This window comes from Acanthaster planci, linkage group LG02, assembly GCF_054643075.1.
Source record: "Acanthaster planci isolate LZ-2023a linkage group LG02, COTS_SCS, whole genome shotgun sequence".
In the NCBI taxonomy this organism is placed as follows: domain Eukaryota; kingdom Metazoa; phylum Echinodermata; class Asteroidea; order Valvatida; family Acanthasteridae; genus Acanthaster; species Acanthaster planci.
The window spans coordinates 16,791,086-16,807,395 of record NC_141778.1 but is presented as its reverse complement, the minus strand read 5'-3'; the positions used below and the strand labels follow the sequence as shown (position 1 = coordinate 16,807,395).

Here is a 16,310-nt window from a genome sequence, read left to right as displayed (position 1 = left end):
TTTTCGGTCTGATACAAACGGCTTCTAAAATTGTTTTGCCACCAAATTCGTCTTTCATTTTGCCTATAACTTTTTTATTTTTGACGCTGTAAAGCGGATGATCGGGCGGATAATTACTAAAGTCAAATACATTACGCTTTTCGTTTAGGTAACCAGTTAAATCGTCGGAGCTTCGCTCGATTTGAACTAATAGAGAATCAGTGTATGTGTAAAGTAAGCGTACCCCCTCACCAAAAGTTGATTTTAGTTCGTTGTAGTAGAAATCATACATTAACGTTTTTGAGATATCGAGAATACTTACACCGCAATAGATTGGCTTATTTAATTTTGTTTTGGTTCGGTACATCTCCACAAACGAAAGCTTGCACTCCCCAAATGGCACCGTCGATTTATAATTCGGTTTATAAGTTAATTTTTTGTATTTGTCTGCATCTTGTTCGTCCCTCAGTAAATGACCGTCAATTCTATATCTGACATTTTCCATCGTCTTTCCAAAGACCGAATTGTTCATCAATTTGAAAAAGTCTTTCTCAAAATCATTTTTCGCTTTCTTGCGCAATTTCGTGTTTTTATCGATGTAGCTTTTCATCCACGGCTTTTGACGAAATTTCAATACCCGGTGAACTTCTTTGATCCACAACCCGAGTTTGAGATATTTCTGCAATGTACGATAATGAACCACATATTTTCGTTTGGTGTTGAGAGTGGCCACTAGTTTGTCCACCGAGGACACTTGCTCGCCATTACCAATGAAATCCTGTTGGTAACTCGAAAACCATTCATTCGGCACCGACATATTTTCGGGTGCGAGTGGAAAGTCATTATGTTTGTCATGGTGACGTTCCGGGTAATCTAAAGAGATCTCAAACATGTAACCGTAGTCGTCAGTTAGCCGCAACTCTTGGATGTAATAGTAATTAAATTTTGCTAAGTCTGTTTCCCAGGTAAATTCACCTACGGGTAGATATTTGCTCATCGCCCAGCCGTATAAATTATTTGCGTCTAGGTACATGATCTGTGACTCTGGCTTATTGGGGTCGTAATCAGGTAGTTCTGGATTATTGGCCTTTGCATATCGCTTTGCACCCACACTCGAGATACCGCCTCTTTTTGCCCTTTCAAAGAACAAGTGCTTGTCAATGTCTGTCAGTAGTTCCAATTGGATGTCAGAGTGTTTTAAGAGGGCATCCCACGACAGGCCCGGTGACGTATAATAGTTGGCTGGGTCAAGGCCGTAGTGTTGTTTACAGACTTTGCAGAAGTTCTCAAAAACAGCCGCTAACAATAGCACGTCCGTTTCCACATATAGGTCGTGGTAGTCGCCTAGGTTTTGGCAATTAAATTTTTGCCATACTGTCTCTGCACGAGTATATTCTTGCTCGGTTATCCCTCCCTGCTTCAGAGAGCTACAGAAAGCGTCTCTAGGTGGGAGTTGTCTCTCTTGGAACCGATCAAAGGAGTCTATATATTCATAGGGGTAAATTCCCTTTTCCAAGAGTAAATTACTGTTATTTGAAACCTTTCGCAAAGTAAGTTAAAATCATCGGGTGAACAATTTTTAACCAACCTATCTAAGGAGGCCGCCATGAAATGAAATGAGTCTAAAAATCTGAGTTGGCCAAAAGAAAACGAAATGTAATTCTCGGTATTTTAGCAATCAACTTAATTGATTTCCCGTAAAATTCGTGAGCGCCTTGCATGATCAAGAGTGTGTCATATTTCTCCAAGTTGTGTAAGATCACCGGAATAGGTGTTTGATCGACCACTATTCTTAACTTGAGATTACAACTAGCGTGCGCTGGACCTCGGTACTTCCCCGTCACGTGACAATGATCTCTAACCTTTCTAAAATTGTTAATGGGCTTTTTGCAATCCAAACATTTCCATTCTTTGAACTCTTTTTCTTTGCCTTCAACTTTAACTATACGGCAAAACTCGATTTTTTCTTCTTTTGTCTCTGGTGTTTTTGGAATATCACATTGGCATTGAGATTCGTTCGCTTTTGTTCGATCTATCAACTTTTCGCAGATCCAACATCTATTACATTTTTCGTAAATTTGTTGTAATTGATCGTTCCAAATCAACTTCGCTTTGTTTTTAAACGTTTCGTTTATATTCTCTGTTTCCTGAGAAAGTGATTCTACAAAATCTACAGCTGCGTCTTGGTCTCTATATGTTTTTCGGCTAGTGCAAACTCCATCACATCTGACGACTGCGTATGAGTACCCGCAAGGCTTGTGAATCTGTGTTTTGAGAGTGTTTGTATCGGTCGGCGGTAATTTTTCTAAAACAGACTCAAAATCGGCGTAAATGACGAAAGGCGCGTCTTGCTTATTTTTATAATTTTCAAACTTAAGTATATTATTGCCTTTGACCGGCATTTCAACTTTACACGTAGGAACGTTTAAGCCTTGACAATCTCCTTTGTGACTAGCTAACTTTTCTTCCGTTAGGAAATGTGTCATACACTTAAAACACCAATGTTTTCGGCCGTTGTGTTTATTGATGTCGCCCGTCAACCTAGAAAAATTTTTAATCCAACAATAATGGTTCTTCTCGCCCTTGTTAAATAAAAGTAAATTGATCGGTTCTTCTAAACGCTTGCTTTTGTGGAGAATGTAAATACCGTCTTTTTTGGTGTAACCAAACACATTAATCGCTAAGTTATTTTGCGATTCGATACGTGGGATTTGTGAAATCGGTGTTGGAAAGCTTATGTTTGTAAAATTTAAACCATCTGATTCTGACTTGTAAGTCGATGTTCGCTCGTCATGTATTTTATATTTTGGATTTGTTTGTTGCTGACTTTTGACTCCGTCTGAATATAATTTTAAAGCTGCTCTCAACGCCCACCGGATGCATTCTTGATCTTTATTTTGGACGTTTATGATTGCTTTTTTGTCTAACAGTTCCTTAGGCAACGGAATGTAAGAAGAACCCACCGGGTTATATTTAACCACGTTGATGTAAAAAGCGACAACTTTGTCAAAGATCCAACCCGAGCCTTTCTGCGTATGGGCCTCCACCTGTTCGATTTGTTCTTCGCGCTGCTTAGCAAGTGCATTTTTAACGTCAGCTTTATTTGTTACTACGTCTTGATCACTCTGAAAGGGAAAGGTGCCGTAGTCAATCGTTTCGTCAAGTTTTTCCAATCTAAACTGCACTTTAAGATGTGTTTGTAATTTGTAGCCTCCAATTTCTTTGAGTTCAGCCAACGCTGTTTTCTCTATCAACTGCTTGTAAAAATCAAAAAAATGTATTAAATCGTCTTCATAGAAGCGAGGAATCAACTCCCAATTACGAAAATTATTTTTAAAACGCCATATACGTTTAATGTCTACTTCCTCGAGTTCTTTAGGTTGTGTATACGCTTTAATCGCATTGATAAAGTCCTGTTTGACGTATCTGTCTTTGTTTGCATAAGGAATATTATATTTTTGTACCGTTTTCAACAGCTGCCGATATGACTGACTCTGGAGGTACCTAAATTGTTTTTGATCCGCTCGTATAGCGTTTATTAGTTCAAATCGTGTATGATATTTTCGTTTTGGTGCAAGTAATGGGATGTTATACCGTTTAACAAAATCTTCTAAAAACGCCTTCTTAAATCGATTGAAATTCGTTAGTAGAGGTCGGTATTGCTGGTTGCTCATGTCTCTTTTTATGTATAGATTTCTTAAATTTTTCTCATTTTTATTCAACATATTTTTTAATACTACTATTTTTTTATATAAAGAGCATTTATTTAAGGTGGTTTGTTTTGATTTGAACAGAGCCAAGGTCAGTGAAGGGAAATCCCTTTTTGTTTGTGTAAGTCAGTGCCAGTCACGAGTTCAGATCGGGTAAGTCTCGACTTGTTTGCGAGGGGAAGTCCCTTTTTTGTTTGAGAGGTCGGTGCTAGTCAAAAGTTCAAGGTCAGTGAAGTGGAAATTCCCCCGAGATTCTTGGGTCGATGTATTACCCAAGGGCTTTGATCAAAAACTGGGGATCTCGCACTATTCCTGGATTTTCCCATTTTTTCCCACCAAAAATGTTTCGACGATTTTTTGGGTCGATGTACTACCCAATGGTTTTGAGCAAAAAGCGGGCAAAAAGGGGCGTTTGGTCCGGCACTCTCACTTCTCTACTACTCAGGGAATCATGCATCGGATCAATGAACTCGATTAATGTCTGTTTAGCACAAAAAGTTAGCCTCGATATGTGCATTATGAATCGTTTGACTTTCATGGTGCCCCCATATTCAGTGTATACCGTCGCCTCACTGCATGCGCTTTTGTGATATTTATGGAATGGTTCACAAAGGATGCTCACATACAGTTCCTGGCAAACCGACGCAATCTCGCGTAGATCAGGGGCAGTATATGCCAGGGTGGAATTTCGGCATTAGCACCAGTACATGTCAATATCCAAGAGTCACGACTTGTTCTCCGCGGCAGAAATGGCGAGGAAATATTTTGTCGTTTGCCTCATGATTGCATTATCATACTTGGTGTGTTGTAAATTTTGGATCATGCCCTCTCAACGCTTAGTGCCTCGCCCTCAGTTAATACGGCCGAGTCCCCACAATCGCCAGATGGCTGCCACTAAGAATGGACTTGGCTCCGGTCTGAGTTTCACCAAAAGCAAGAATCTGACGCTTACGATCCGCATGGCAGCTGTTCCCAAAATTGTCAGTCTCCTTTACTGTGTACTTCTGCGATCTGCAGCTTTATTCTGGTCCCCTAAGTTGGGCCCCATCAGTTTAATACTGGACGCAGAGTCGGAGAGGGGCCATCAACTGGCAGCTAAGCTCCGCAGGCACGAACAAGCACTCGGCATGCAGTTCGATATCTCGTACGAGCCATTACCAGCAGATGCGGACACGATCTTTCACAGCACGATGAGGTCCATGGGGTATTGCCGGCAACTCTGGAGCAGCTTCTTCACGGATATGTACGTCAGCGCTGACGTCGTTGCCTGGATTGACACGGATAATATGTTCTTCTCGCCTGTAACCCCTGAGAACATCTTCAATGGCGGTAGAATACGAGTTCTTGGGGTGCCTCTTGTCGGTACTAGATGGGAAAGACTCGTCAGTGATTCTGTAAAAACCGCAATCGGCTGGAAAACGATTGCACGCTTCCCCAACTTTCCGATCTACCTCTGGAGAGATACGATTACAAATTGCAGGAATCACATTCTAAAAACTTTAAACGTAAGATAACATATTTCCTATCTCTTCGTTCTTGTTTGCGATTTTAATCAGAGGGATCATCGGAGGGGATAGAGGAATCAAGTCATTTGTAAGTTGTACTGACTGCCTTTTATAAGTCTTGCATATCACGATTTAGACAGTATGCGCACGTTGCCAATGGCAGGCCCAAATAAACAACGTTTGTCAAAACATCGTGTAAACTGTCATCATTAGGCTTACCTAAAATTACGCTAGTAGAGGATTCGGCTCGGGAAAAAAACTAACTGACTGTAATCTCCAATTATGCAGTTATTTCAGGAAACATGAGCATTTATGTAAACATAAACATTTTTGATGTGAAACGTTCTTGTTCATGATTATGTGTTTCCAACACTCTCCCTGTGTACAAACCATTTTGAAATAGACCATAATTATTTAAACAGCTGACATCATTGATATACAAGGCAGCACGTGAAAGACCTACCACTCTCCCCTATGGATGCTCTCAACTTACCCAAAGCAAGGGTTAAATGAGTGCGTTTGAATAGCCATCAAGTGATACTCGTGTATGCTTCGGGTGTCATCCTCAGGCACCCTAGCTCTCTGCATGTGCCATTATTATACAATGGAGGCAGCAAGACGGCACGTAAGCTAGGACTTAAATTTGACAGAGTTATATATGTTTCACCTATATGAAGTATTTTTTAATAAACGGCGTTATTCCCATGACACTGCTAACTAAATAAAGTTGATGTCGCTCCCGCTAACTCTTTAAGAGTCGATAGCACGCTTTCATCATGTTCATGATTGAAAGAATGAAATTTCCGTATACCTAAGCTTTAACATTAGGTTTCAAACATTTCTGGGTGGAGACGAATATGACGTTCGAGTTGGCTCATCTTGCACTATCTGTTCGAATAATTTGGTGTATTCATGGGGAAACTAATTGGACGCACCCTTCTTGAGTAACTAGGCCAACCAACACGCAGCTAACGTGATAATTTGCTGCCAATGGTTGATCTTAAAAACCGTACATGCTACTGTTGATAGGAAGTCACTTTATTATATTTATCTCTACACCATGTATTGTATGACAAACTTTTACAATTGTTCCGGAACTTGAATCACACATTTCCACTTTCCTTTCCTACAGGTTTCTCGTTTTGGAGATGCTTTTGTCAAAATCTATCCACAGGGCAAAAAAATCTGCCCAAGTGACCTCATTTTGACCTATGCTTATTACTTTGAGCACAACCGCTACTCTTGGCACATAGATGTTAAGAAACAATCCCTTGCAAAATACAACCAACACCAGGTGCCTGCTGGATTTGAAATCAGAGGGAACGAAACAGAACCCGGATTTCTACAAGTCGCAACACACAAGAAATACAATTTCATGTTTCAAGGTTTCTGCATCGCAAAGCGGTACGTGGGCACACTTCCTGCTAACTGCAAGATGTACGAAAACACTACCAACTTCCAACACTTCAACGCCATTTACAACCACCTCAAGACATGGTGTGCTCCCGGCAGGGGACGGGCAAAGTGTGCCCGACTTATTGAAGCACACTATCAGAACTTCGCCGGGTATTATCGGTCAAGACTGATGGACCTAGATCTTCAGCGAGTGCTCGCTGTAGAAGAAGAGGCTAAGAAAGAAAACATCTCGTGTTCAAAGATATTCGAATTTTGATCAACTTCTTCTTATTTCACTACTTAGTACGCGTTGGAATGAGTCAAATATTTTGAAGGTACTGTTCGTTAGAAATATACAATGAATACAATTGGTGTTATTTTATTTGATTTGCATTTGAAATTTGTAAGTTTATTTGTTTTGCTGTCCCTTTTGATTTGATTTTTGCGTTTTTAGGTATTCCAACACTGCAAAAACTGGGATGTTAAATTTAACACCCCCGGGGGTTATCAGAGGACTACACCAACACTTTTCGCTGGTATTGAAAAGTTTGGTGTTACTTTCAACACCCTTTACTGTATTGTAACACTAATTATAGGTGTGAAAAGTAACACCAACGGTGTTAAAGGAACACCCTATGGTGTGGCCATTTGATAAGTGTTGTTGAATGTTGAAAGTGTTGATTTTAACATCACAGTTTTTACAGTGAAGGTTTCTACCTGATTCAAAATACGAACGTAACATTTGTTCTCGTTTTTTGTACAAATGAATTCTTTTAAATTTGACCTTAACTTACTCGTAATTTTATGAATGATGACCTCATAGTAACGTCCAAAAAGCGTGTTTAAGCGTTGCGAACAGTGCGGTGGGCGCGCGAGTGATACATTCCTTTCCAGTGTGGGCACCACAGAGTGCTGTCTGGAAGGCCAAGTCCACGGTCGCACACTTGCCTGGAGCTCGAGGAATTTGGGGAATATGGAATTTCATGAAAAGAAAATAAAGGAACGTAGGATTTGAATCATTTAATTGTAATCATAGCTGGACATGTGAACCCCCAAAAGCTGACGTGTAAATAAAACTCTGTATAATTGAGACAGTTACATTTGGACTCATTCACTGCCCGTCTTCCTTTGCCTTGGCGTCCTTAAACGAAAAATTTAAGCGGACATCCTTAATAGATGGCCTGTCATTACAGAAAGTGGCGTCGTAGACAGGAGGTCGAGGACAATTTAGGATGGGTTGTTCTCAAACATTCTGAGTTCTGTTATTCCCGAATGTCTGTCTTAGGGCCTGCAGGGGACCTTTCCCTGGCAGATTGGTTGGACGAGTTTTAATCGTATTGCAGAGAATTTCATCTTGAGAGTGTTGCAAAGGCATGGCAGTTCTTGACCATCTAGGAGGCGTTGCCAGAGAAGAAGTAGTTTGTAGTCCTCCTGAATAACGTAGAGATTTGTCTAAGATCATCGCAATTTTGAGCGCAAGATTTGGTTCTCAAGAATCTATTCATTCTCTCAGAGAAAAGTTTTATGCTCGGAAGCAAAAACCGGGTGAATCATTGATGGATGGGCAATTGGCTTATTAGAGATATTCCAAACCAGTTGATGTTGACAATTCACATTAGTTTTTTTGTTGTGCGAAGCAAGATGACGTTCAAATTTGTACACTGTAAAACCCGAGAACACTTGACGCGTTTGTAAAATGTATTTTTGTGTTAAAAGCATTAAACACAATATGTTTTTCTAAACACTGGTGGTTAGAACATGTTCAGATTAGCTCAACACTGCGTTTACCTTGTGTAAATTTCCAGAAGTACTATGATTAAAAATCAGACTAAGAGCTCAAAACAAGTGTCGATGACAAGGACGGAGGTCAGTTTGACATGTTGCGATTACTATCTAAAAAATGGTATATCCAATGACACTCAAACAAAAAAAAAATTAAATTGATGGAATCATAATATGGTCGACAAACTCATAATTCATTTCTTTGATTTATTGAAGTACAAGTATGTAGCTACCACTGTTTGCATCACTGTTTGTAAGAAACTGAGTCTGGAAAAGTTGAATTTTTCCAAAAGAGCAGTACATCTTCAAGCGAAACATGCCAGTTCGTAAATACTGTGTTCACTGCCGCTCTAAACCGACCGTTTAAAATTGGACTCCTGATCATGCACAAACCAATTTTTCTGCCCGGATACATGATCTAAAATTAGCTGGTATCTGGTTCATAAGTGACCTCGTCACAAAGGAAGACACGCCACAATTTACCGGCTCCTATTGAACGCTCGCCGAAGTTGGGGGTTAACTCCCGGTTCCATGGTTCCATGCATTAAGAGACGATCAATGCATGTAACTCTATTGCAGTGCATGTGCTGTCGGCGTGGTTTAAACTGAGGTTACCGTGTATTCAGTGCCAGTATAATAATGGAAATGAAGAGGTAAATACAATTAGAACCCAGGCCGAGAAAACTGTATTGTGGGTTTTAAATTAAAAAAAAACTTGGTTCCTGCATTGAATGTTAAGGCAGAGGAAAAAGCAGGGAACCCAAGTGATCCTCCGTTGGTGTCAACTGAGGTAGATGACAGGTTTGAATCTCAAATTGTTGAAAATACAGTAGTACACAATGATCTTTACAATGACAATGAAAGTGATGAAGGTTATAGTTCATCCTCAGATATCGATGGGTCTGAGAAAACCTCAAATGTGGCCTCTTTCAGTTATCAGTCGATCCCAAATTGGTTGTATAAAATGCAAACATGCTCAGAGAGTGTATTGATGGAAATCTCATTTCTGCATGGAGTAGCTCAACTGAATGAACATGATATGCTTAAAATAAACACCGCAACTCTACCGTTAATTCCTTAGCTGCAGTTCTATATGGTTGACATTAATTGCCGTTTAAAGTACAATTCCATTTAAAATGCAAATAGCGCCAAATGCTGACTTCCGTGCCGGATTTACTTCTCGTCATTTCGGTTAAAAAGATAAATTTACCGAGAGCAAAGTCCCAGTAATCATTATTCAGTTTGTAAACAATAATCCATCACTAGACTGTTCACAACATTGTGAAATTGCATTAGGAAATAAATTAACTCCTTTGCCTCTCTGGTGTTCTCGTCCCCCACAATTAAGTACATTGAGCTGTTATTCTCAAAGAACTTTGACCCAGACAGAGCTTTGATGCTTTTTTAACGGATGACTGGGTTGTGTGCGCTCACGCGTGTGTGCCTTTATGTGTGATGTGAGCGAGTCATTTCTTTAGTGAATCTGAAAAAAAAAAAACAGGTAGTCGTTGTAACAAAGCATCGTCAGGACAGGGTTTGATTCAGTTTTTTGTGTGAGTTAAGGTAAATCATAGCAGGAGCCCTTTTCAGCTTTTCAGCTATAGGTTGAACTATGTTTGCTAAGCAATATTTCTATCCCCCAAAAAAGTCAAATCTGAGCAGCGTGTTTCAATAAGAGATAAATATGTGCTTGGCCGGTTTTAAATGCACGTTTCAAGAATAGACGCGATCAATGCCCGAGACTTGCACAGTCTCAAAATGGATTCAGGGCTAAATATTCGACTCAACTTGCCTTGATTGATTTAACCCACTTCCTGCCGGGGACTCTGGGATCGGAGACGTATCGTTTATATTGGGTGCGTTCGATTAGCTTACACGTGTAAGTCAAACTTACACCAGAGCGTTTGTTTAGCCATCACGTGATCCTCGTGCCTGCCCTGGTGTCAGCCACTACTACCCCAGCTGGCGAACGGGTCTCTGGAGGCTGCCCGAGTGTAATGACGTCACGGATGGACTGTTAAAGCATGGACGTACATGATGGACCGTGGCGGGGACTTGACCTTTTTCCCAGAATGCCTTGGAAAACACACTGCAGCGTTCGACAAGCCTCATTTTATATATAACGGTTTGCCCGTACCCAACGTATATTAATAAGCACTGTATGCTATGTGTCTCCACCAATCAAACGATTGCCTCTGTGGCACATGTAATAAATTATTCATCATTACAATGGGCGGGCGTATTCAACACGGCGTCCTTTCCGGCAGTGGTGTAAGCTCTAAACTACAATCTCTTTCAGAATTGCCTCAAATATGCAGCACCGAAGTTTGGGATTCCGATCGACAAACTGAAACCACAGCAAATGTTGGCCGTGAAGGCTGTTCTGGAGGGTCGAGACTTATTTGTCAATCTTCCAAGTGGATATGGCAAGAGTTTCAAATACCAGGCCGCACCGTTGTGCAAAGACTTCATTAACGTAAGTGGCCAAGACATGCCAAGACATACAGTATATACTCGGACTACTTAGCCCCCAAACACGATTGGTTCAGAGAAATGTAAATATTTCATAACACTAGCATATTGAATAATTCAGATAACCACTGGAAACAAAGTCCGTTTTCCAGTACTCAACTTCGTCTCCGTCTTAGGCTTCGTTCCCAAAACCAATCCCCTGTGGCCCTGAAGCGTTTTAATTACATTGGATTACTGTAATTTTTGGCTTTCTTGCATCTTATTTGATGTTCTGTGGCACTATTAGACTGATTACTGTGTTTAAAGCTTCAAAGTCAGCTAGTAAAAAAACAGTTGAAGTCAGAAAATGGCCAAAGCTCCAAAGGCGCTTGCGGTGGCGCGCGCGCACAGTCCACGACACAAACAGCTCGGCTACTACATGGAGGGCTTGCATGCAGTTCGTGGTGTGGTTTTTGACTATCCATTTCACCGCGGGCGCTTTTATCAAATGCTAACACGCTTTACTTTACTTTTTACTTTACTTTATTTCCACAAAAAGGTGGAGGGGCCACTAAGAGGCACAGCTTGTCGAGAAGGGCCCCCTATACAGACATAACCGGACATGTAGGACAAAAATGTTATATACGTGTATAAATCATCTACATACAACAATTAACCAAGAAAAAGTGTATATAAGTACGTGAATGAATTAATAGACAAAATAATAAAACCTGTAATCTGTAACCTGTAACGGCTCAGTTATTTCCCTTGTAATTATTCAGTTAGTACTTCTTATATTTCTGTTTAAATAGCGACAAGGTGGGTAAATCTTTTCACAAACCTAATGAGTTCCACAGTGTCACACCCCTAGAGTTGTCCTACCCTTAGGGACAGACCTTTGGTAACTGAGACACGAATATATACACACCTGTTGCTGGAAATTTGTTTTGCCTGTACAATATTTACATTTTATTTATAAAAGAACACAAAATAAGGATTATTTCTTACGTTAACATTGTTATTTATTACAATTTAAATGTGGTGATGAGCGCCTCAATGTCCCGCCACCATGTTGTTTCTATTTCTTGCGGTGTAGTCGGCTTCCGTGGCCTGTGGCTGACTCGGCAAGTTTCTGCGTCCCGCCGCCGCGGTCCAACCCTTCCGTCACCACCGGTCAACCGACTCCTTCTTCCTCTTAACGTAAAAACCCTGAAAATTACCACCATATTCCCATGTTTCTGGTTTTGCAAGGAATAAATGTATAAAATAAATATCCAATATCATATTTATACAAGGCTAACTTACAGGAACTGGTCGTTTCCTGGCTTTCCGTTTCTCTGAACAGTCTAAATGTACATGCAGTTTATTCTACTTCCATAAGTAGAAGTTACTCATCTTCAGACTAACTCGACTCACGACTACAAGTCATCGAGGCTGGCCGCTGCCCTCTCCTCGGAATCCAGCAATGAACTCCTCACATCACCCCATATCTTTTCTTTTAAACCCAAAAGAAAATTCCAGCACTGCCACGCCTTATTCAAAAGAATTCAAAATGTTTTGTGTACAATACCCTTCATAAATATTCATTATTCAAATTAATGCGCGATTGGCTACATCTACCAATAACAACTCAACTGACACTCAGCCCATCATTCTGGTAAGGTTGACTGACTTCAGGAATGTTTGGGTGTGGCGGCTCAGGAAAATAAAATCTTGTTTCACCACTAAATACCACGTTTATCATTTCAACAATCAGGGCAACAATTATACGGTATTAATAATTTAAAAGTAATTCTGATTTAATATCACTCTGTGACACACAGCTTTGGACCCTCATGCTTAACTGTTTTGGTTGCAAGTTTCGTGCGTACAGAAGAGAGACGAAACTCACTACACTGCCTTGTAAAATGGTTATGGATTTTATCATTTTTTAAAAAAACATTGAGCTGATGTAGTTGGGTACATTAGTATTATTTACTCGATGCATGAGGTTCCCTAGCTGGAAAGAATAAATATCACTGACTGTTAGTGTTTTACATTAGTAAATAAAGGATTACTATGTTCTTGAAAAAATGCAGAATTGATAATGCGCAATGCCTTTTTTTCGATGTTAAAGTATTCTATCTATTAGGCTAATTCCACAGTTGCCCCATGCAAGTATGCCATATGATAAATCTGGTAGAACTAGAGTATTATATAGAGTCAGTAAAATATGTTTAAGGAAAAATGCTTTTAACTTACACTTCTTCTGTTACAGGGGAGAAAAATAGAATCAATGTTAGGATTTGTTAAATAATTCAAATTAAGGTCATTATCCGGGATTTCATCACAGAGATTCTTACCAATATTTGAAAAATAATTATCAAAATAATTTGTAGTGTCCTTAGGATTATCAATGGATACACCATGTGATTCGATTTTTAATTCAGTTTGATGACTATTGTGGTTATGCAATACATTGTTTATTATTTTCCAAGTATTTCTAATATTTCCCTTTTCTTTATTAAATTGTTTGGCAATTACTTAAGTAACTAAGTAATTACGTTTAGAATTACGAAGGACAGTTGTCAGTACATTTTTATATCGTACATATCTAGCATGATTAGTTTCTGTTGGGTTAGACTTAAACTTGCGATTAAGTTTGTTTTTATGATTAATGGATTTACATGAACTTACAGTGACCAAAGGGACTTTAGGAACCAATTTATTGGCTTTTGATTAAACCCGTTTTAAAGGAATATGCTTATTAAGATCTACGTTGAAAATATCCATGAAGTTATCAAAGGCACAATTTACATCCAGCGTGTTAATGACTGACCTCCTATCATGTTGTCTAAGTTTTTGTTTTAGGTTTGCAATATTTGCATCTGTAAAATCGCGAGTAAAACAATGATGAGAATTATGTCGGTTTGTCGTAAATATGAAAGCAGTAAATATTGGAAAAATGGTCCGATATATCAGTCACTAGAATGCCAGATTTTGATAATGGTAATATGTTAGTGACTATGTTATCAATTAAAGTTGCAGATGTGCTTGTTATCCTAGTGGGTTTGAAAATAAGAGGTATGCAGGAAAATGAGTAAATGAGATCTAGAAATTTCTGTGGATGGCCAACTCTATCGGAAGTAATTAAATTAAAATCACCAGTTATTAAAACATATTTATTATCTTTAGTTTCATTATGGAGGATTAAATTAAATGACCTTAGGAAATCGTCAAAGTTAGCATCCAGTGGTTTATATACGACCCCAACAATTATGTTCTTTTGGTTATGAGGGGAAATAATTTCGAGAAAAATACATTCTGGAGTGCTATCATTAATGGCATTCAGGTCTGGCCTCAGAACATATTGGAGGCTACTTAGGATATATAATCCAACACCACCTCCAGTTCGATTTTGTCTGTTTTTAGTTACTAGAGTATACCCTGGTATATTCAATTCACTCATACTTGAGTTAGCGTTAAGCCAAGTTTCACTCAAAACTATGATGGAAAAGTTATGATTTAAGGGATTAAGCAAAAGTTTCAAAGAATCAATATTTTTTGGTAAGCTTCTCATGTTTACGTGTAAAAGCAAGAAAGTTTCCGCTGGATTAGCACTGAGGTAGTCCTGAAAATTGTTATGTGAATAGTAAGAGGAGTTACTAATCATAGGGTGAGGGTTATTTGGATCTTCTATAAATGGTAACTCACCAGGGTGTAAGTCTAATATGGTCTCTAATTTCATAGGCACATGTGTAGATGAGTTTAAGTCCATTATTACACTATCAAATTCTTTAGGACCTAAACAATTAAATGGTAAATTATCAACCAGGCACTGTGGACACAGCCAAGCATTATCATCTTTCGTTAAATTATAGTAGTCAGTGAGGTCCAAATTAGTACATTTAAGGTGCATCCAAAGTTTACAATTATCACAGAAAATCTCATTTTGATAGTTTTGGAAATATAACAGGCATATATAGGTACTAAAATTAAAACTAAAAACAAACACAAACAAGTCACAAAAGGAAATAAAAGTGAGAATAGGGCTAGTAAGATTACATGTAGGAATTCGTGCTAGTCTAGATGAGTGAAGTGATAATAGCAATATTTAATTTTTCATGTTGTGATGGAGTAACACTACAGGTTCATACCGCTCCGATCCGTTCAAGTAATCAGATTCTTAGGACACCAAATTATGATATGGATGGAAATACTGATACACGAGGAGTATACCTCTGACCATTGATAAATAACTGTCCATTAGTGACACTCTCTCACGAGGATAGTTGTCTCCACAAAAGTCACTGGGAACACGCCACCCTACATCATCTTCCAAGTTGAGGAAGATTGCCGCTTCCGGAAGGAGTTGGCAGATATCAATGTAGAGTCTGAAGTGTCTGTCTAAGATGATAGACTCCAGTGTATCCGGGAGGAAACTCTTCGTGACACAACTCTGCAGTCGCTGGCCAATTTGGTTATGGCAGGATGTCCGAGCAGTAAGTGCCACTCTCTATCAGAAAGTACTGGCCCTATCGGGACGAATTAGACACACAAAATGGTATCATTTTCAGAGGTACCAGAGTTGTGATACCCGCAAACCTGAGACGTGATCTCCTTGCTAGATCCCAAGCATCACACTTATAAATCCAGAGCACAATCAACAAGGCAGGCGAGATCAGGTTCTGGCTGTACATGAATCAAGAACTTACTGATGTTGTCCAGAAATGCCCTACTTGCCAGGAGGTTCAACCTGCAAATTGTAAAGAGTCTCTGATGACGCATCCCTTACCAACCGGCCCATGGCAAGTTGTTACAACTGACTGCTTCGAGCTGGATGGTCAGCCGTACTGCGTCTTTGTTGACATGTATTCTGACTTCATAGAAATTGCAGAGCTTGAGGACCTGACCACGGAGACACTTGTGAAGAAAACAGAACCAGTCTTTGCCACACACGGCTACACTTATAAGTGGCAACGGACCAAACTACGCCTCTCGAGAGTTCAGCCAGTTGCTCACGAATGGGACTTTTGCTAGATCACTATGATAGCAGAGCCAACGACAAGGCTGAATTTGCCGTCAAAATCATAAAATATCTCATCAAGCGGCCCAAACGAGATGGTGGAGACGTGTGGCTGTCCATTCTCGAGTGGTGCAACACTCCAACACCAGGGATGATCAGTTCTCCAACTCAACACCTCATGTCACGCCGAGGCAGAAACCTTATGCCATGCAACACTTCTTTCTACAAGCCAGAACCACAGGAAGTAGTACCAAATTAAAGCAACAGGCCAAGAAATTCTACGACCGCTGTGCCAAGCCATTACCTTAGCTGGTGGTTGGCCAACCTGTCAAAACCCGTCCTCATGTGGACAAAGTTCCTTGGAAACCTGGCGTTGTTAGAGATAAAGTGTCCCCACGAAGGTACATCGTTGAGGTGGATGAACGTCAGTACCGTAGAAACTGAGTTCACCTCAGGATACATTGGTTACACCCAATACAGGAA

General features: G+C 39.8%; 1 protein-coding gene and 1 long non-coding RNA gene across 4 annotated transcripts in view; one reads left to right on the top strand and one right to left on the bottom strand.

The window, feature by feature from the left end:
* Nucleotides 1-4,136: 4,136 nt before the first annotated feature.
* Nucleotides 4,137-8,516, top strand: LOC110990902 (uncharacterized). 3 transcript variants are annotated; one of them, XR_002600037.2, is made up of 2 exons: nt 4,137-5,194; nt 5,617-8,516. XR_002600037.2 is itself a non-coding variant. In XM_022255986.2 (2 exons), exons 1-2 carry the CDS (start codon nt 4,397-4,399, stop codon nt 6,864-6,866), a joined length of 1,338 nt encoding a protein of 445 aa, XP_022111678.2. In that variant the 5' UTR covers nt 4,137-4,396; the 3' UTR covers nt 6,867-8,516. The 3 variants fall into 3 exon arrangements, 1 of the variants encoding a protein (XP_022111678.2); XR_002600036.2 differs by having other exon boundaries at nt 4,137-5,819; nt 6,327-8,516; XM_022255986.2 differs by having other exon boundaries at nt 6,327-8,516.
* A 42-nt stretch (nt 8,517-8,558) lies between these two features.
* LOC147799948 (uncharacterized) overlaps nt 8,559-16,310 on the bottom strand; it is a 30,168-nt gene continuing 22,416 nt past the window's right edge. Inside the window, exon 2 of the long non-coding RNA XR_015424343.1 lies at nt 8,559-15,336. This is a non-coding gene — a long non-coding RNA (uncharacterized LOC147799948). The remainder of the gene's footprint in view (nt 15,337-16,310) is intronic.

Coding starts and splice junctions, on each gene's coding strand:
- LOC110990902 (XM_022255986.2), top strand. CDS start 4,397: ATGTCAATATCCAAGAGTCACGACTTGTTCTCCGCGGCAGAAATGGCG. Junction 5,195..6,326: donor ACATTCTAAAAACTTTAAAC/GTAAGATAACAT, acceptor CCTTTCCTACAG/GTTTCTCGTTTTGGAGATGC.